The sequence below is a fragment of the Vulpes vulpes genome, chromosome 1 (genome assembly GCF_048418805.1).
Source record: "Vulpes vulpes isolate BD-2025 chromosome 1, VulVul3, whole genome shotgun sequence".
In the NCBI taxonomy this organism is placed as follows: domain Eukaryota; kingdom Metazoa; phylum Chordata; class Mammalia; order Carnivora; family Canidae; genus Vulpes; species Vulpes vulpes.
In genome coordinates this window covers 51,320,964-51,342,915 of record NC_132780.1, presented here as the reverse complement: position 1 = coordinate 51,342,915, position 21,952 = coordinate 51,320,964, and the positions used below count along the sequence as shown (strand labels likewise).

General features: G+C 44.5%; 1 protein-coding gene across 2 annotated transcripts in view; it reads right to left on the bottom strand.

Moving 5' to 3' along the window:
- Positions 1-6,549: 6,549 nt before the first annotated feature.
- Positions 6,550-21,952, bottom strand: part of HABP4 (hyaluronan binding protein 4) — a 41,974-nt gene continuing 26,571 nt past the window's right edge. For both annotated transcript variants that reach the window (XM_025984221.2, XM_025984222.2), the window contains exons 6-8: positions 12,314-12,485; positions 9,413-9,598; positions 6,550-7,965 (exon numbers count right to left, since the gene is read on the bottom strand). In XM_025984221.2, coding sequence (XP_025840006.1) covers positions 7,909-7,965; positions 9,413-9,598; positions 12,314-12,485 — 415 coding nt within the window. In that variant the 3' untranslated portion in view covers positions 6,550-7,908. The remainder of the gene's footprint in view (positions 7,966-9,412; positions 9,599-12,313; positions 12,486-21,952) is intronic.

Sequence of the window (21,952 nt, the reverse complement as noted above, 5' to 3'; positions counted from 1 at the left end):
TAAATACCACCACTAGCTCAACTTCTGCCAGGGTTTGCCTTTGGAGAAATTACTGAGTATATGATACAGAGTCAGGCCCTCCAAGTCATTTTTTTTTTTAAGATTTTATTTATTCATGAGACACAGGCAGAGGGAGACACGGGCTCCCCGTAAGAAGCCCGATGTGGGACTCAATCCCAGGCCCCTGGGGTCACGCCCTGAGCCAAAGGTGGACGCTCAACCGCGGAGCCACCTGGGTGTATCAGGCCCTCGGAGTCTTGGGGGTTGTAGACTGTACCCCCTCATGGTGCCTGCCAAGATCAGGGCTCAAGAGCTGGGCGAGGGGCAGGACCAGCGCTAAGGCACCCGCAGTCTGATGTCCAACCCAGGATGCCACCACCGTGCCGCCTCTCCGCCGCCCCTCTGCCCCTCTCCTGCGGCCTGCGCCCTACAAACTAACACAGAGGTGGCGTCTGTGATGGAGGAGCTAGTTCTGTGAGGAGTGCCGTGCTGTTCCTGAAGAAACTCCACTCTGATTCATGCCAGGATACAGGGTTTCAAAGTACAAAGCATGGGGACCCGCCTTCTCCCTGCATCCACACCCCTAGGGCACTGCCACTCACGGAGTGTGGCCCACAGGCCAACCCACAGGCGGCCAGGGGGGCCCCCACCCCGAGTGTGAGTGCTGGGTAGGGGTCACGCACGGTGCCCGGAAGGCCCCGGGGGGGCCAGCGCACAAGGCTGCGGAGTGTGGGCAGCGAGCCGGGAGCCCAGCCCCGGAGATTGTCGCCGTCCCCCGTGGCGACCAGCCCAGCTCGCGCTGCCTACCGCACACGCTTGCTGGAGACGCCTCTGCTTTTCGTTTAAGTAGAATAAGAAAAGGAATTCCGATCTTAATGATTAGTATCAGAGTTAAAGGAGATAATCCATGCAAAGTGCTTAAAACAGTGCTGGCACGGAGCTTTCCATTAATTTTTTCATACATTTAAGATAACTTTTCTGTAGATAATTAGGAAACAAAAGATTATGATGGATCCCAATCCCTCCATTTCTGGTACCAGTGGGGTGTTATCTGGGGTGCTGGTGCCAGCACCGGCGTCCTGCCCACCTCCCGGGGTTGGAGTACTGTGGTGCTGGGGGGGGGGGGGGGGCCAGGGAGGGGACTCGTCCCCAGGGACGCGGTGCGGAGGCGGGATGGGGACCAGGAGACCAGGACTTGGACCGTAGAGGCCCAGGGGGTCGGGGTCCCCGCCAGCCATGCACTGGAGCAGCGCTCCGTGGGGTTCTTCCTGGGCAGGGCCGGTTATTAGGAGAAAGTCTTACAAAAGGCGTTTGTGCTGCACAGGAACATGCCGAAAGGTGCAGAAACGTAAAGCCTCGGTGCAGGTGTGCTCTGCCGGGAGCAGCTCGGTGTAACTGGAGCAGGGATTCTGGAAGCGGGCTGGGTGCGAACTGCTGCTGAATAGCTATGTCACCTGGGCCAGGATGATGGTTGTATGAGGATTAAGTGACTTAATCCGTTCATTAGAACAAGCGGCTGGCCGTACCAAGAGCCTCACTGCCCTCTTGCTCTCCTACAGGCCCCTGTGTGCCCCCCTCAGAACAGTGGCAGGGCCCTGCCACCACGGACACAGTATGTCCCTATCATAGGCTCAATTTCTGAGCTTACTGGGAGAACAAATGCACTCCGGGCACAGCCTTCTGAGCGCCCCCCGCCCAAGACACCCCTGCCTTCTGCCCTGGGGGTGCTGGCCCAGCCCCTATAGGAATGGCTGCCCTCCCCTGCTGCCTGGCCTTGGTCTCTAACTGTGTCTCATCTCTTTGCTAGCAAGTCTGCATGGCTTTGACATGCTTCTGGATCACAGGTGCTCCATCCCCACTGGCATGCCCAGGTAAGGAGGCCTCTCGCCGGATGGATCCCACGTGGGCCGGCCATCACCAGGGCCTGGCTATGGCCCCTTGGATGCCTGTACTACTGGCTGAATGTCATGTGTTTAACCCGGGAGAGGCTTTGGGAGGGAAAAGAAAGAGAGGAGGAGGTAGCATGATTTGTGCATTCTTTTCATCGGAGAAAACAATGGTTTCTTCTCTGGGTTGTTTCTTCATATGAAAGCAGATGACGGTTCTTCCTTGTGTAGGACTCTGCAGAGAATGGCATCCCCACCCACCACATTCCAGTCACAGCTCCAGCCATGGGGTAATGCAGACACCCTCGTGCACACTTTGGGCCACCTCAGGAGGCAACCCTGCCCCCCCCCCCCCCCCCCCCCCCGCTGGGGACTGGGGAGCAGTGTCGTGGGGCAGAGTCATGGGAGCAGGCTTGGCTGCTCTGAGGACCTCCCCAAGTGAATCCTGCTGCCTGTTTTGCTCTGGCCTGAGGCCCAGCAGGCAGAGGGGCTGCAAGGAAGGTTTCATGGGCCAAGGAAGCAGTGGGGGACTCGGGCCTCAGGAATGGGGCTCCTGTTTGTGGGACTAGGGGGTCCTGACGCAGTGAGCCGCCTTCCTGCCTGGCCCGGGCTTATCTGCCCCCGCAGGCCGCCACGCAGAGACTGTCTCCTCCCCGAGCGAGGGCTGCGTGGTTGCCAGCGGTGGCCGGCAGTTTCTCAGGGCAGGACGGGCAGAGGGGGTCTTGCTTGCCGCCCCGGGCCGCTCCCACTGTTGGAAGCACCTCTGCTCCAGCTCCTGGCTTGTCTAGGGACGCTTGAAGCTAGGCCTGGCCCTGCCCAGCAACCCCTCAGACAGCTTCTGGCATCACAAATACAATGCTGTCCTTCTCCCTTTTGCAGCGATAATTGGCTGTCTCGAGCCGTAACCTTTCTAGACCGGCTTTTAATCTGGCTTGGGATCCACAAGGACTAGTGCTCCCAGGAGGACCTGCCGGTCGGCAGCACCCAACAGCAGAGATGCTGCCCAGGTGCACGTCTAAGCCTGTGCCTCAGCCTCAGCAAGACCGTGTGTCGTCGTCTTCCTCTGGGCATTGAAGTTTCAGCCGAGGCAAGAGCTGGGCTTACCCGTGGGCGACCTGCTGGGATGACTGGGATGCACAGGGTCCCAGCTGGCACCCTCCTGGGGGGCCGTTCCCTCCCAAGCCCCCAGTAAAGTGTTTCTTGGAACTTTCTGATATCAGGGGCCCCTATGACTTCTCCGATGGAAGCTGGTCTCTCTCTTTCCCCAGAACGGTTCAGGCTGAATTTTTTGGTGAGTTCATAGGCCGTGTGTGGCCTCCCTGGCTGTGCACCATCCACCCCCAGGGGTGTTGCTCAGACAGATGCAGTGCGAAGGGCAGCCCCTCGGGTACCTTCAGGGACCCTATTCACCAGGCTTCCCAGGGCCCCACTCTGGGCACCTGCAAGGTGGGTGAAAATCCCTGTGGGCTGTCTTCCTACCGTAGGGTTAGCTCCCTGGGTTCCGGGGCAGGGGAACCAGGGTTGGGGTCACCACTTCACTCGCCAGGCCAGGCGGCCCCCACATTTTTCCCACCTTCTATCTTGCTGAGAACTGCTCCAACCACCCTGCTCCCTCTCTCCCCGCCGCCCTCACCACGAGACACCCACTGAGGGCTGACACCCACTGGGTGTTGACCGCCAGGTGTTGCAGGGATCGCAGGACTCACATCAGGTATCTCGTCCTCTGTGGTGCTTGGGGGTGGCGGGGTCGTGCAGGTGAGCCCCCTGGCGGGGTGGCTGCTCCCACCTTGCTGTCCAAGAACACTGGGGAGCCCTGCAAGCTCCGGGGAGACGGCTATGCACCTGGACGCTGCTCTGACCCTGTAGGATGGGCACCTAGGCCAGGCACTTCTCCCAGGCCGGCCCCTGCCATGGGGCCAGAGTCTTGCATGGTCGTGGTGCTCACAGGGCGAGGTGGTTGGAGTGCAGGAGTCCTCTCAGCCACAGGGCCAGGCCAAGGGCTGGCTCCCGGGAGCCGTGCTCTGGTTCATCTCGACCCGCAGCCTCTCGGGCGTCACTACCTCTGATGCCCCGGAGGCCTGAAAACGCCAAGAGCACTCCTCACCCCATCATGTTTTCAGGACCGTGTCAAGGGACTCCCTTGTGCCAAGTGTGGTCGCTGCCTTGCTGCCCCGGCAGGGCCTGGCCGAGGCCGCGCTACCCGGCCCCTGGCCTCCCCTTTCCCTCCCCGGCAGCTGTGCCCTGGAGCCTGGTTACACACGTGGGAGTCTGAGGCGTGTGGAAGGAATGCCGGGCTCGAGGACCAAGTCCCGTGCCTTCCTCACGTCCTGCCTCTGTCTGCCCAGGGGACTGGTCAGGGGCCGAGACGTTCTTGCCCTACTCCCTGCCTCGGAGTGTGCCACCCACAGGACAGCATGGAGCCGCCCTCCTGCACCCTGTCTCCCCACGTCATAGGTTCCCCGGGCAGGGCGGGAAGGGGCCCCTGCACACTGCTAAGACACCCAAGTGAAGCACAGAGCCTTAATGCTCAGGGTGACCCTCAGGACTCAGTTGGGCTGGTGACTCTGTTCAGAGGGAGGGGAGGCGGCAATTGGCGCAGGCACATGAACAGGCTCCTGGGGAAATGAGGTTCTTGGCTTAGGTGGTGTTTACAAGGAAGTTTTGTGCATTTATCCATATTGTTTTGCAATTAAGTGTTTTTTTTCTCTAATATTTTAAGTAATCTCCACACTGACGTGGGGCTCAAACTCACAACCCCAAGATAGTCACATGCTGTACCGACTGAGCTCACCAGGTGCCCCTACAGTAAAGGTTTTTTAAAATACCTTTTTTTCCTTCCTCGTTCCCTTTACCATGTAAACACAGACCCATCCAGGATGTGCCAGGCAAAGCCTCACATATGTGGGGCGTGTCACGGGCAGTGGTGCCAGCTGCCCCAGGGCCTTCAGGTTGGTGTTGGAGGATCAAGAGAGGAGGGCAGACCCCTGGTGGCTGCTTCTACAGACCATGACCCTCGTAGAGGCTAAGGGAGAGACAGCAGCAGTGAAGGAAACGGGCAGACCTCCTCTCTCGGGGAAACTATCCAGCGGGGTGATGCCGTGTTGGGCAGGGCAGCCCCACCTGCTCTTGGCAGTGTGGCTCTTTCCTGAATAGCCCAGAAGAGGTCAGTTCCTGTTTCTGACGGCTGATCTTTCCCAGCTTCTGAGACCCAGGTCCCATAGCTCCACAGGTCTTTCCTACACCACAATGTGTGGTTTCAAAATGCCTTCACCTCTAAAGTAGCTGTGTGCAGGATGGCCTGGAGAGGCCAGTTAACAGAGGAAAAGCCCTGACCCAGTGACCCAGTAGCAGGGGCGTGGCCCTTACGGCCCTTCGGGCTCTGGAGGGGCCTGCCTTGCATGGGACGAAAACATTACACACTTAGCAGCCACATTAGGCGAAAGATATGCTACTTCTGAAAGCAGCCTGGCCACATGTTAAAATCATCCAGTGCAGGATGTCAACCTTCCTGAGGCAATTCCCAGGCAGCGGCTTCCAGCGAGCCTGCCTCTTCCCAGACCTTGTCAGAGAAGCATCCTGGGTTTTCATCTGGTCAGGGCTGGGAGCAGCCCCCTCCCTTCGAGGGTGATGGCTCTGTGAAGCTCTCCCAGCTCCAGACTACTCTTCCCACCTTCATCCAACTGTGAGCTCCTCCGGCTGAGCACACCTGACTTTGCAATTCAAACGTACTTGGCCTCTGCCTTCCGGGAGTCTTGAGCCTGACTAGTTTTCTTTTGTGGGGTTGATTTGCTCAGTGTTAAGTTGCCAGCTAGAAACATGCCTTGCCTCATGGCCTGTCTACACCCACACATCTGAGTGTGGTAGGGGAACTTTGATCAGGAAGGCCTTCTCTTGTGTATGGGTCTGAACATAATCTTCCTGTCAACTCGGATTTTTCCCTAACATGCTGTTAGGGATTTCCTCTGCTCTGTGCTTCTGCCCGGTCTTCTCTGGTGCACTGGACTGTAAACCACCACATGACCAAAACCTGCCATCCATCTGCCCTACCAGTTGGTAAGAGGTAATCCTGGTGAGCAACCAAGTCTTATACAGGCTCAGGAAGTGTATGCCATACCCTTAAACTGTTTCCGACCACAGGACCCAAGACTGCTCCGTGGTACAGAGATCTCCAGTATGTTGGGAAGGATGTGGTGTTTGCAAATACAGTATTAAATCCAGCTCTATGGGCTTTCCAAGCATTATCTACAATACTAGGGAACTTTCTTGAAAGGGATCTCGGTTTTGCCAACCTTCAAAGCAAAGGCAGGCAGAGTGACTTCATGTGACAGCATCAAGCCTGCTGAGGAACGAAAGCCTCACGCTGTACTAGCTGATCATTGTGGCTGAACCTGACATTCATTCTCCTGAGACTTGACTTGGGTCAGGACACTCCCACTCATCGTGTCCTTTCCAGGGAGAGGGAATACAGCAATCACTTAATAGATCTTAGTGCTTAGATATTAATTTAATAATGAGCCCAAGGGTAGGCAGTCCCCCACAGCAAAGGTCCTTAACTGGTTATCACATGGTGAGGAGGGGTACAGCTGATTCCTCCTGCTGGGTCTCTTTCCACGTTTTCTCTTGACCTGGGAGTGACCAAAAGGATTCAGCTTTCTATACACAGTCAGGAGGGAATACCAACCTTTATTTACACTTGGATTCAAGGTCAGAGCCATCTTAAACAGCATAGCAAAGTGGGGGAAAAGCACAGATCTTGGGACCGGGTTCAGGTCCAGCACAAGCATAGTAACTGTGTAACAACAGGCAAATGTTATCTTGAGTTTCTGCAGCAAAGTGGGGAGAGCCTCACCGGAGCTGCCCACAGCTGCTCCAGCTGCCTTGGCCCTAGGCCCTGCCCTGAAGCGCTCAGCCCGCTGGCGCTGGCGTGGGCTCTTCAAGCGGGCTCTTCAGGGCTTGCTCTGTTGGGCAGGGCAGGACTCAGTGACTTACTAAGTGACTTACTGAACCTCCAAGGTGTCCCCTAACCCCAAACGCTCGCCAAAGGCAAGAAAGAGGAACTCAAACTGGTATAAGGGCTGAGTGAGAAAAACTGCACACGGCGTTCAATAAATACTATTTACAAATCTTGCCAGGACAAGGACAGAGGACATCTGTACATGGGCGTTGAGTTCAAATACTAGTTTTGAGGGAGAAAAGGATACGGTGGTAAGTTATAATACTCTTGCCTGGATCCCCCTCTCACTTCATTGATGGGTTAAATAACATGATTTTAAAAATCGTATGCTTGATACTCATCCTAAAAACCACCCAAACCCTAAATATGCACATTTATACTAAGCATGTGTGTATGTGTGTGTACATACACACACGGAAACCACGAGGTAGTTTAAATCACCATTAAAAAAATTAATACTTTTCCTAGTTCTCTGTCATAGAGTGGAAGCCAGTAGCCGCGCACTAGCTGCTTAAAAGTATTGGTTACATGAAAACCAGAACTCAAAAAATTTCCAGGAGAGTATAACATTTACAAGTAAACAGTCAGTACATTTATATTTTAATTCCCCTGTCTCTGAAAAGTAGGCTGTGACCTCGCTATGTGTGTTTCCTCTGGCATTAAAGAACATGGCCCTCTGGCCTGTACAGTTCACAGAGCCGGCTCAGTAGATTCTATTTTACATCTTTACTCTCCTGGTTTCCGTGGAGGATTCAATACAATCTCTATATATACATTTTAAATATTATTTCTGAACTTCATTTGGGATTCCTTCAATAAAAAAATAATCACCATTCTCCACCCTCTTGGGTAAGTGCCAGACTAACCCCCTGGCTGGAACTGCTGCTCTTGTGTCTGGAGAAATCCCGATCCCACAGCCCCCAGGCCAAAAAAGTGCAACAAATTCACACTACACGGGGGAAAAAGCAACATCTATTGTTCTTAGAGTCTGACTCTTCCTCACAGCAAGAAAAGTCTCTTCATAGGTACGCGGACACGGTGTCAGGTTGCTAGGGAAACAGGGCTCTCTCAAGCCAGAGCAGGAAAATCCTCAGGGTCATCTGGGTTGGGAGCAACATCTTGTGTCTAAAGAAGAAAAGAAGAGTCTTGAAACCCAGTCACCTGAAGCACTCCCACTTGGGCAGAGCCCTCTGAGAAACACCTGCCTGCGCTTTCAAGGGGCGGGGGGCACAAACGGCGGCTGTGGCTCAAACACCCCGGGAGAGGAGGCCCCACTGCAAATAGGACATGCAGAAAGGGGGATGAGGAAGGGTGCCTCTCCCGCTCAGACTTGCTCCTGGCCCCTGCAAGATGGCCAGCAGTGCCTGCCTGCCTCCCTGCCTCCCACAAAACCTTACCGAGTGCCTCTTTCTTGTATCTGGCACTTCCCTCATTCAGTAAACATCATACAGAATGTTTACTACGTGCAGACACAAGGTTGATTAGAGACAGTTCTTGCCTGCCCTGGGGGCCCCTGGGCTGAGGGGGTAAGTCCTGAAGAAGTCACAGTGTGGTAGTTTCAGCCAACAGCTGGCCCGTGAACAGCCCACAGAAGGGGTGCCCACAGCAGTCTGGTGGCGGAAGGCACGTCACGGTCCGGTAGGGTTTTCTACCAGAGAAGGTTCTTCCAGAGATAAGCCTCAGCGAAGGAGCAAAGAGAATACAGATCCCGAAATGGAGCAACTGGACAGTTGAAGGGATGGGGGCCCAAGGGCAGTTCTGAGCTGGAAAATGCAGAGATTTGTTCACAAAACACTTATGAATCGCCTACTATACCCATCCATTGTGCTGGGGGAACTAAAAATGAGCAAAAGCAGACATGTTTCTGTCACCTATGGTAGAGACGGCAGGTGCTGATCAATAATCACACCATTGTAGTTGTGAGAATACAACTACAAATGAAAATGACACTTCAAAGAAAAATAAAATTCTTTGCTCAAGGACTCTGACCCGGTCTGGAAGGAAATGTGACCAAAGAAGATTCCTGTGAGGAAGCAAGGTCAGAGGATATTATTCTAGGTGAGCAAGCAAAGGGGGTAGAAGGACCATCAGGTGCAAAGCCCCTGTGGGGTCAGGAACATGCTTGTCTAAAGAACTAGAGCTAGAGCAGTGTTGGCTGAGGAGAGAAAGGATGGTGTGAGGTGAGAAGGTGAGCCTGGGGAGGTCCCAAGGAGGCCCTGAAGCCTTAGGAAAGATTCTATCTGCCTGGAAAGCACCGGAAGGGCACAGGGCATACGACCACCAGGTGGTCTGACTGCATCCCGAGCTGGGAATCCTGTGTGATGCAGATGAATGAGCTTATCTCTGGTTCTGAGTGTGCACTCACAGCAGACTGTGGACCCCCCTGGTGACCATGGGCCACCGGATGGTCTGTGCCCAACTACGACCATGCTGCTGATATAACTGTTCCAAACTAGCAGAGGAATGGACAGCAGACCCTGGTGGCCCTCCCAACTGCACAGCCCAGGGTATCCTCCTCATCCTCTCACTTCCTGCAGAAGAACCATCCAGGACACAGAACACCAGCACTCACCACCACTTCCACTCTGGGTCCATAGTTCTCTGCCCTTCTGATCCTTCCCCGGCCTCCCCGTGGGCCACCTCTGGCTCCACGCCCGGGACGAGGGAGGTTACCGAAATTAATCTCCAGCTGGGATGTGATGTCATTGGCTGCTTTCCGGAAAACATGGGCATCGTCTTCATAGTCATCCTTTACCATCTGGAACACAGTTACAGCATCTCAGCATCACACACACAGCCATCTCCATGGACACTTACTCCATTTAACGTCCCAGAGCTACACTGCCCGGGAGCCACTGTGACATCTGGCAGGACAGTGCCCCCCACCCCTGCTGCCCCACGGCAAGACAGAGGTGGCGCCCCTGTTGCTCTGGGCTCAGCGCACAGGGGATCTGCCATTTCCCAGCCACACGTTCTCATACTCACGGTCTTCATCCAAACATCTGTGAACTTACTATTATATTAATTTGAATTAATGAGACCAAGTTGCTATGAGCTTGGCAGGCTAATAACCTGTAAGATTTGACATGCCTAACAGTAATTGATATAAATGTTTAATGTCGAAATGCATTCTGCTCAGATGAAAAAGTTTTAATTTCTGCCTTTTTTATTTGTTCACAAATGCTAGTTTGATAAATAAGGAAATATTACCTTCCTAGGATAGAACTTGATGGAAAAAATTCCTCTCAATGTGGGTGCTGACTGTACAAATACCATATGTTAAAAACTGCATGATTTACAATAAACAATTCTGACTCAAAATATAGGGGAATAGTAAAATAACAGAGTATGGTTATCTAAGGATTGTTCCCAATGCTGCAGAAAGAACTCAAGCTGCTTTTTATGAACTATTTTGGTCAAAATACTTTGAGAAATTACATTTTAAGAGGTCAAATAAGTTCTGTGTCTTGTTAAAGGAAAACTGTATTAAATATATCTTGCTCCAAATTTGATTTGGCTTCGATTCCTAAGAACAGATAAAACAAACCTCTCACTTATGAGTAAAATATAAATCTACAAGAAATATGCCAATGGTCTTCAAGGAGAATCTCCAAAGTGCTTTAATGCTGAACATTCCTACAACTTGTCTAGGAAATGGAATCAGGTTTCCCCAAACATATTAGTCCCTTCTGGCCATGTGTTTGGTACAGAGTTCATGTTTAACATGTGTGCTGCCTTCCAAGCTGCACATGAAAATAAAGCAGAGACCTTAGGTAAATGGAAGAAAGGACAATTTGGGCGCACTGGCACCATGGTAAAAAGGTAGACCTAGAAACAGCCCACTGCATCCTAGCGGACAGTGGGCTCCTGGCGCAGAGCTGAGTGTGCTTTCCAGGGCCCAGCTCACTTTGGGGGCTCCCGTTGCTCTGGACTTTGCAAACATGAGATCCCACCACAGTGATTGGTCTCTTAGGGTGCCCAGGACAAAGCACATTAGTCACCCGAGATTTGGCTTCTGTTGCTTTCAGAACGATTCCTGGCTGAAACCTCCAATGGCATCAGATTAACAAGGACCCGTGTGCTTTACTGAGACAAACTGGATGAGTCAGCTAACCCACTTGCTTCAGATATTGCAGCAGACCTCTTTCTGGAGCCTCTCTCTTCAGGGAGGATGAATCTGGTGTGGATGCAGGAAAAACAGCTTCTATTTTTACCTAACATGTCAGCTGTATATTTCACATCCTAACAGCACATTTGTTTTAGGCAAAGCTTTATTTACAATGCCCCAGAACAAAAAAGAACAAAATGAATAGGAAAAGAGCCAACCCAGCCAGCTGATGGACTTGTAGAAATACCTCACAGAGATTTCCAAGAAAATAAGGCTCTTGCCTCCATGCTGCTGGAAAAAAAAAAAAAAAAAAAAAAAAAGCCACTTCTAGTCGAACAGCTCAAAACTCACTAGTAAGGCCTCTAAGAGACTGGACTCATCAGAACAGGAGGTGGGAGGGGATCCTGTATCATAAGTGACCCTCTAATTAAAGTATCCATTCAAAGACTAGCACTAATCAAAGTATAAATGGAAACACAGACAAATCTACAGTACAAAATCCCTGAGTTTCAAATGGAAAACCAATTAATGATACCCAGAAGAAAGGGTTTGTTCACTCCCATCATCAACATAGAAATATGTATCAAGATAAATGGCCACGACTGAATGATGTGAATTCTAAATTTTAAAATTTTAAAATGAGAATGCTTCAGGATACCTTTAAGTTCAGGAACACAAACAGAATGTGATTAAATGACACGCTGACCATCCCACACAACATAGGCTGGGAGATCTTTCCAAAGCAGAGGCCTCCAAAAAAGGACTGAACCCAAACTATGAGAATAAGGCCCTCACAAGTGAGAAGGACACTGTGAATGATCATACGGCTGACTGGCTCTCAGGGGCTCCTCCTCTGGGGGCCTGTCTTTGGAGTCTCCGCAGTTAGGCAGAGGAAGCAGAGCTGCTGCAATTAACAGAGTACAGAACTCCAGGTTGTTTAAAATGATCAAGTACTCCCAGTTAAATGCTCTTCTAAAGAGCTTGAGCTGAACCTAATCTAATCATGAAATGCAGAGCAGTTATCCTGTGAAATGGCATTGCTCAGGAAACACTGTACCTCTCTTTTGAGATAAAAATGAAATGCCATTAACATTCAGTATTTGCACAAAGCACAGCTCTGGGTTGAGCAGAAGATGCACTGTCACCACAACTGCTTTGTATGAAGTGTCAATAGGTCAAGTTTCAACTCGTTTTATGAACAATACTAATAAAATTAGGCACACATCACATCTGATTACTCTTAGGTAGAAAGCAGAACGCCAACTATTAATGTCCCATTTGCACCTCAGAAGTGGAGAGGGTCCATCCAGTTCCTAGTCAGTTAATCCAGAAGATCACCTCTAGAGAAGAAAACATCATGCTTACATCATCTCTATACTTGGACTTGTGTATCACCACTGCTTTGGAAGGGACAGTGGACTCAGGTTTTCGGATGTTAAACTCAGGCTTTGGTCTGGTCTGTTCTTGAAGATTTTTCCACTCATCGAGGGTCATCTCTTGAACTTGAGTTTCTTCTTCTAACTCCAACTCAGGAACTCTATAAAGAAGCAGAAGTTTTTGATGGTTCTAAAATGCCTGTGTTCTCAAACGCAGTCATTACTCTTAGTTTAGCCACTTTCATGGTCCCACATCTCTAATTTACATAAGGTAAAATCTCTGAACCACAAGCTTCCCTACTTTAATCATTTTATGGTATCACTGCTAACTAAAGATACTTCTTGTCTGTCTTTCCTTTTTTTAAAGTAATCTCTGTGCTCACTGTGGGGCTCACACTCACAAGCCCAAGATCGGGAGGCAGGCACATGCTTCCCCGACTGAGCCAGCTAGACCCCCCACTTCCCATCTGTTTGTTTCAAAGCTGTCTTTGAAATATGGGAATATCACCATCCCATTGACATTACACTTCACCTCCAGGCATTCCCTTCCCAGATGGCATTACACACAAAATGAGATAACTGCAAAAGAAAAGGAAGAAGCTATTGAGTCAAAACAAATATAGGCAACCATGAACAGAATCATAAAATGGTGGGTTACACATACATACTTTTGTAAATATCCTCTTTGAATTCATGAGATTTTAAAAGAAAAGAGAAGACAGATATATGAGAAATAAGGCCCTCACAAATGGAAAGGACACCATGAGTGATCCTGCAAATTCAATGGACTAGAATTCAGAGCACAAAAATAAATCCTTATATTTACAATAATTTTTTTCAAGCAGGTGCCAATGATAATTTAAAGGAGAAAAAATAGTCTTTTCAACAAATGGTGCTAGGAAAACAGGATACCCACATGCAAAAGAAGGAAGCTGGATCCCTACCTCACACCAGAAATATGAGTTAGAAATACAAACCCCTTAGAAGATGATACAGGCATCAATCTCCATGATTTAACATTAAGCAGTGCTGACACCAAAAGTGTAAGTAACAAAAGATAAAGTAGACAAACTGGACATCACTAAAACTTTTGTGATGCAAAGGACACCATTAAGAAGTAAAAAAAACAACTCATGAAATGGTAGAAAATATTGCAAATCATGTATCTGATAAAGGACTTACATCTTACATCTTGACTCTTACAACTCAATGAAAAGAAATAACCCAAATGGAAAATAGGCTAGATTCTGAATAGATATTTTTTCCAAAGATGATCTCAAATAACCAATAAGATGCTCAATATCATTAGCCATCAGGGAAATGCAAATCAGAACTGCAATGACACTCCACACTCAGTAGGATGATTAGAATAAAAAAGACATTTAACAAGTGCTGGTGAGGATGTGGAGAAATTGGACTCTCATACATTGCTGATGGGAATATGAAATTGTGTGGCCACTTTGAATTACAGTCTGGCAAACCCTCAAAAATTTAAAGAGAGTTACCATCTGACCTAGCAATATCACTCTTACATATATACCTATGAGAAATGACAACATATGTCCATGTGAAAACACACAGCACCACAAATGGAAATTCAATAATGCTGTTTATTCATAATGCAGCATTATTCCTAATAGCCAAAAAGTAGAAACAGCATGAATGTCCATCAACTGATGCAAAGATAAACAAAATATGGTTTATCTGGGATGCCTGGGTGACTCAGCAGTTGAACATCTGCCTTTGGCTCAGGGTGTGATCCTGGAGTTCTGGGATTGAGTCCCACATCGGTCTCCTGTGGGGAGCCTGCTTCTCCCTCTGCCTGTGTCTCTGCCTATCTCTCTCTGTGTCTCTCATGAATAAATAAATAAAATCTAAAAAAAAAAAATGTTCTGGAACCAGTAACAGTGATGGCTGCATAACACTGTGAATGTAGTAAATGTCAGTTGTACACTTTAATATGGTTAAGCCTGTAAATTTTATTTATATGTATTTACCACCAAAAAGAAAGTATACATACATCCTATGGCATGGATGAACCCCAAAACATAATGTTAAGTGAAATAAGCCTGACCCAAAAGGACAAGTATTATATTCCACTTATATGAGGTACCTAGAATTGGCAAATTCATAGAGATCTAGAAGAATAGAGGTTATTAGGGTAAAGGGGATGGAGAAATGGGGATTTATTATTTCATGGATACAGCATTTCTCTTTGTGATGATGAAAATGTTCTGGAGATGAATGGTGGTAATGGCTGCACATGAAGTTACAGGTTCATGATATGAAAACTATTAGTGAAATCAGAAGAGAAACCTAATCATAGAGCATCCAAAACAGGCATATTTATAAAGCGCCTTTAAAATATCAAGCAAATGGTAGAAAAAAAAAATCAAAGCAGTGGTTGTCTCTGAAGGAAGGAGCATAAGGGAACTTTCTGGCATGATGGTAATATTCTACATCTTGATGGAGGAGTTTGGGTTCCACAAGCATACGCATTTGTTAAAAAATGAATGTACACTTATTTTTTAACTTTACAATGAACTAATTTTACATCAGTTTAGGTGATGGATTAAGTGTTTACTATAAGATTCTTTAAACTTTGCGTGTTTGAAAATTTTCATAATATAATGTTAGAAAAATGCTAATATTAAAACATCCCAAATTTTATATATATATATATATATATATATATATATATATATATATATATATATATATATATGCAAAAAAAAAGAAAAGACATTAAAAATATGTAGTAGCAAAATACTGGAAATAACCCGAACTCATCTAAGGAGAAATTTGGTAGAAAAATTATGGATATTAAACATGAATTTTAAAAAGCTTAAAAAAGGAATGAGTACTATCTCTATATATTGCTATGGAGCATTTGCTGATTTGTTCATGGAAAAGCAAAGTGGAATGTACATTACCATTCACCGAAGAAGTAGTGAGACATATAAATATATCACTAATTCCCACTTTCTAGAAGTTCACATGAAGCTTTTATAAAAAGCCTACATCAGTACCAGTTTCTGCAAACTAAAGAAATCAGAAGAGGACTTTTGCTGAAAAGTGTTCAGCTTTGATTTTGCAGTGAGGCAGTGTATCCTGAGCAGCAAGAGCAGCCTCACCAAGCTTCTTTCCCAGGAACTACACTCGGTACATTTCAGCATCAAGCTGATAGCTTTGAAATGTCTGTGAGCATCTGTGCTTTATCTCAATTTATTTTGTGCATCTGGAGCAAGATGTGTCCTAAAGTATCAGAAAAGCCTAAGCAGTTAATTTATGACTCTAGGAATGCTCAAAAAATTTTTAATATAAATTAATGGTAATAAACTTACCATTAATTTCCTAGAGTTAGCCTATGTTTCAAAGGAACACCCTACTTTCAGATAGCAGGGGAAACCTGTATACATATAGGTTTTAAAAAATTATAATATAGGCCAGAGAAATAACACAGAAGCTGGTTGGAAAGTATACTGTTTAATCAGATGGAACTTTGGAAACACAAATGTTTTATATAACTATAAAACAGATCTAAATTAAAATTCAATCCCTAAAATTTGAAAGCAAAATTAATCAAATTAACCTAATGTTTATCGAGTTGGTGACACAACCATCAGGAGAAACTAAAGGATCTTTAAGACAACTTTGATTACTCATTTCTCATTGTAACTTTTTAGTAATCATATTATTGGACACAATGTTGGTAATGTTTGTTATCTGTGTGTGTAGCCAATGAGTGATGTTACTGACAACTGGGATTTTCAGCATGGAAGTAAAAGAGAAACAAATGTAAGAAAGTTTTGCTAAAAATTCATAGTCTTAAATTTCAAATGGAAATAATAAACTCCTATTTTACCTAAAAAGTGTATGTGTATATTTCTCAGTTGTGTCTACTTAAAATGTCCTAGAGACAACTAAGAACTTAGTAGCAGTGAGCACCCCTACTGCTCAGACTGTGGTCTCTAACTACCATATTCTATTAAAAGAAAATTGCTCTCTTTGGAAAAATGGCTTGATATGAGGTATTTTGTATTGGGTAGGAAGTATAGATGATGAGCTCAGAACACATCATACCAAAATGCAAGAAAGCCATCAAAGATGACTAGTGTGTGTGTAAAGGACCAAGATCAACTTGAAGAAATTCCCTCTAGCTAAAAACTGGGTCAGTTTAAGAACCCATAAGAATAAAAAAGTCAGTGAATTGAAATAATGTTTAAATCTCTAAATTCATAATGACACTTAAAAGTCACTTGCACCTCTGAAGTATGATAGGGAACCAAATCAACTCACTATTCTAAAAATAGATAAAAAGTACTTCTTATCCTTTTATTCATCCTACATTTCTTAAACTTCTACCTCACATAATCAACTAGTTCTAGGCAAGCTTTTCCTTACAGATCACGCCAGATAATAAGGGGAGAAAGAATGAGATTATTACACTTATCATCAATATGCAGCCTTAATAAAATAATGTATACAGGCAATGATGGCCTTTTAAAACCTATGAAATAATCTTGCAAAAAGCTGAACCTGAATTTGATCAAACCTCTGACGTTCAGTATTAATTTTCAGGGAATACAGAAAATACAGGAGACAGAGAACATGTTTGACTACTCTACGAGCAATGTTATGTTACAACTGGCTTGCACCAGTTTGAACTGGCTTATAGCCAGCTCAACTGTTACATTTTCATGAGTTTTGTGAGCTGGCTATTAATGACTATTAAAAATTAAATTATATAAACTTATAAGTAACTATAACAAAGATAATTTAAAAATCACAATTCACTATTCCCTAATTCACTCTATTTTACCTTTATCTATGCTCTTGAGATGAATTATATCTAATGTATGTGAATACTGTAAATGCTACATAATAGTGTGCTATTGCCCATCTCTTCCTAGCTCTGTGTTCAGATGACACATTGGTAGTTTTAAATCAGCCATGATGGGAATGTTTACACCACAGAAAACAGCAAGTGCCAATGGACCCAGGCTTTTTCATCCTAGAGAGTCAGATGTTGATTATCTACCAGCATACCATTGCTCACAGGGAGGCACTCAGTAAAATTCTGACTCTGGACATATGACCCAGTTTTTTTGACAAGTGTATTACAAGGGAAATAAAAAACATGCAGAGTTAGAGTGACTTAAGAATAATCAAAACAGGGACACCTCGGTGGCTCAGCAGTTTAGTGCCTGCCTTCAGCCCAGGGCATGATCCTGGAGTCCCCGGATCGAGTCCTGCATCAGGCTCCCTGTATGGAGCCTCCTTGTCCCTCTGCCTGTGTCTCTGCCTCTCTCTGTGTCTCTCATGAATAAAAAATAAATAAAAAATAAAACAAAAAACAAAAGAATTATCAAAACAGTATAATATTAGTATAAAATAAACCAATGGAACACTGAGCATAGAAAGAGGCCTTCACATAAATGGAAAACTGATTTTTATCATTGTTTCATCTGCTGTAATAACTGAATACACATGCTAAAAAAAAAAGGGGGAACTTTGATCCCCACCTCACACTGTATATAAAAATCAACTCAAAATGGATCACAGACCTAAATATAAAAACTCAAACTGTTAAACTTATAAGAAAGTTTAAAGAAAACTTTTGTGATATTAAATTGGGCAAAGACTTCTTAGTTTTGAGACCAAAAGCCAGATCAATAAAAGAAAAAAATAATAAAGCAGACTTCATCAAAATTAAAAACTGCTGCTGTTCAAAAGGCATGAGAAATTGAAAAGACAGATAATTATTCGATTAAGAAAATATCTGCAAATCATTTATCTGACAGAGGACTTAAATCCAGAATATATGAAGAACTCTCAAAACACAGTAATAAGAAAGCAGTTATAAATGAGCAATTTCAACACTCTTTATTAAAGAAGCTATATAAACGGCAAATAACCCATTAAAAAGTTGCTTTAATATCATCAGTCAATAGGGAAATGCAAATTAAAACCACAATGAGATATAAACCTATTATAATGGCCAGAAATTATAAAAACTGGAACAACCACTTTAGAAAAGAGTTTAAGTTTCTTAAAAAGTTATTTATACACCTGTCATATAGTCCAACCATTCCATTCTTAGGTGTTTACATAGGAGAAATTAAAATGTATATCCCAGAAAGAGTTGTACACAAAAATGTTCATAGCAGCTTCATTTGTAAGAACAAGAACTGGAAACAACCCAAATGACCACCAGGTAGACGGGCAAAGAAATTGCTGTCTATCTGTACAGTGGAATACTGCTTGAGAATAAAAAGGAATGAACTATTGGTAAATACAGCAACATGGATGAATCTCAAAAGTATACTCAGTGAAAGAATACAGGCAAAAAAAAAGAATACATGATGGATGATTTCATTAATAGAAAACTATAGTAACTGCAAACTAATCTTTAGTGACAAAAAGTAGATCACTGGTTACCTGGGGAGAAGGGGCAGGAGGGAGGGATGACAAAAGGATAAAGGGAAACTTTATGGGTTGATGGACATACTCATTGTTTTCATTGTGTGGTTTCAATGGTTTTTACAAGCATATACGGATGTCAAAGCTTGTGAGACTGTACATTCTAAATATATGCCACTCACTGGATATGAACTGTATTTCAATAGTACTGTTTTAAAAAGAGATAAGAGACACACCAATTAAGATGTATATTTAAATATTAATTCAAATAAATAAGTTGTTTTAAAAAGATTTTGAGACAGGGAAACTGACAAACTGCCCAGATATTTAAGGAATTGTTAAAAACTTTAGAGAGGATAACACTAGTCTAGTTAAAAAGAGTAGACTTGTAGGGGCACCTGGGTGGCACAGAGTCAGTTAAGCATCTGACTCTTGGTTTTGGCTCAGGTAGTCATTTCAGAGTCGTAGATGGAGCCCTTGCATTGGGCTCCCTGCTCAGCAGGGAGTCTGCTTGAGACTCTCTCTTACCCTCTCTCTGTCTGCCCCTGCCCCCACACTCATTCTCTTTCTCTCTCAAATAAATGAATCTTTTTTTTAAGTAGACTTAAAACATTTTTTTTAAGTAGACTTTTAGGTATAGCATTCTGAAACATTTATGAATGATATAGAATATCCTAAGGGCAAGAGGAAATGGGTAGACACATATGAAACATATGAAACAGGAATGGCGAAGACTGGATAAAAGTTTAAGCTGAATACCTTAGGTGGAGGTTCACTGTACTATTTTTCATATATATCTTTCTATAACAATCTTCTAATACACCACTAAAAATAAAAGAAATATTAAGGATTTATAAAGGTTCTTAGGCTACTTGTGACAGAATCAGGAAATCAGTGATTTCTTACAGACTATAATCTAGTTCTGATTTCTAGAACTTACACTGTGAATTTGAGGACTCTTTCATAATTCAGATTACTTAATAGAAGTTAATGATTTCCAAAAATTTTAGTAAGAACAGATCTTGTATTAAAACCACAAAAGAAGTACTTTTTCTGTTTGCTTGTCTTAAAGAACATCATATCCAAACATGAAGGTAATACCAAGAAGTGTAAGGCAGATAAAAAGTGCAGTCTTTAAGTGACACACACACACATACCCAAAGTGAAGAAAACAGAGGTCTCAAAGGAGAGCATTTACTGCAAGTGATTCCCTCCTTGAAAGTGATCGCCCTGACCCCATGCACACTGGGGCATACCATTCATGAGTGTATGTGTAGATGTTCCTGATGCATCCTTTACCATCTGTCACTGCAACAAGCCATGTTGGGAGCAGTGTAAAACCACCAAGCAAGGCTCCTTCACCTTAATCTCTACTGACTACAAATTCTTACAAAAAACACATTCTATACAAGTTCTGTGAGGCAGATCCCATTTCCTATTTGAAATGGCACCAAATGCAGTTTTTACTGGCAGTTTCAGCAGACTGGATTTTCAACAGGAAGAGATGTATAATTAATCCCTCATTTCCAGAAGGGACGAAAGTGGTTATATTTCTAGCAGTTATAAAAGCACTATAATTGCTATCACTCTAATTTAACAACCCCTCCACCATTTGACTAATTCAAAGACCTTCACGGTTCTTGGTATATTATCAAACATCTTGGAAGATGACTTTATATCAGAGCTGCTTAGAGATAATAGGTGGTCTAATTTATGATTTGTATTATAAAGAATACTATATACAAATTTGATAGTTATAGATTTGTTTTGAAATGGGTGGAATTACAGAAGAAAATGATTTTAACAACTGTTAATTTAAAAATAAATGGGGCAATAATGCTAACATTTACTGTTTGCTTATTAGGTGCCAATGCTATTCAAAATGCTTTACATTAATTTGGTCATGTTAATTATCCCATGAATTAGATCCAATCAATAGCTACATTTTACAAGTAAGAAAACTGAGGCAGAGGTCATATCATTAATAAATGAAAGAGCCATGTTTCATATCCATTCATTCTAACTCCAAAGCCCAGACTCAACCCCTTTAGGGTATAAGAAGGCAAAGAAATACACTCAGATAGAATACAGTTAAGATGTGGACAGAGAAAACATACACAATGCCAGATGTCCAAATATCCATTCAGGCAATACCTTTTCACCTCAATATATGAAAGAGTGCAGGGAACCAAAAAAAGAGTTCTAGAAATAAAATTTTATTACGGCCTACTTAACCAGGGCAAGTGGATTTAACCTACCATGTAAATGATACCTCTTCCTTCCTTCCTTCCCAAATACTGAAAGGGAAGTGAATTTGATGCTAAACTTGTGAACTCCCCCAGAAATTTGCCATATACATTCTAAAGAGGTGTTTTCTAAATAAATAAATAAACAAACAAACAAATAAATAAATAAAATAAAAATAAAAATAAAAATAAATAAAATAAGGAGGTGTTTTCTGGTTTTAAGAAAATTCAGTACATAACAATCTTCACTAAGCAAAAAATACTTGGAAACACATTACAATGAAAAATATTTCATTGCAGATATTTTGTAATGATGCTTCCTCAACACTCTCTCTTCATGAGGACTTTTTGAATTTTAAGGGAGGGAGGGAGCATTTGTTCCATATCCCTGACCAGGGAAGCCCTTAGCCACCCCAGCAGCCCCTTCTCTGCTCACAGAACGAACTTCGTCCCTTTCGGTTCTTCATAGCAAACTGGTGCAAATGGACCTTTCAACCATTCATGCCATCCACTACAGGGAGGACTACAAATGTCTGTCCAACAACATCTGGTTTAAAGTCCAGTTCTGCACCTCTCAGCAAGCCCTTTAACCTCTATGTCTCCAGGTGAGGTAACTGTCTGCTCCTTCACCAAAGGGCAGCAAAGGGTCCAGGAGTTAAGACATGGAAGCATTTAGAACAGTTCCTGGCACACAACAAATGCTCTATAAATGTTAGATTTATTCTTATAGTCTTGTAGCAAAATACTCCCAAGAAACTGTCACAAGCATCCTGAGAGATGAAAACACCATGTGATCAGGACCACATAATACTTCTGTAATGAAAGGGGGAAGGAGGGAAGGCAGGATGGGCATAGCACATTTAGTTGTCAAGAAAATGTGTCCAATTTTTAAAAAATATTTTATTTATTCATGAGAAACAAGAGAGAGAGAGAAAGAGAGAGAGAGGTGCAGAGACACC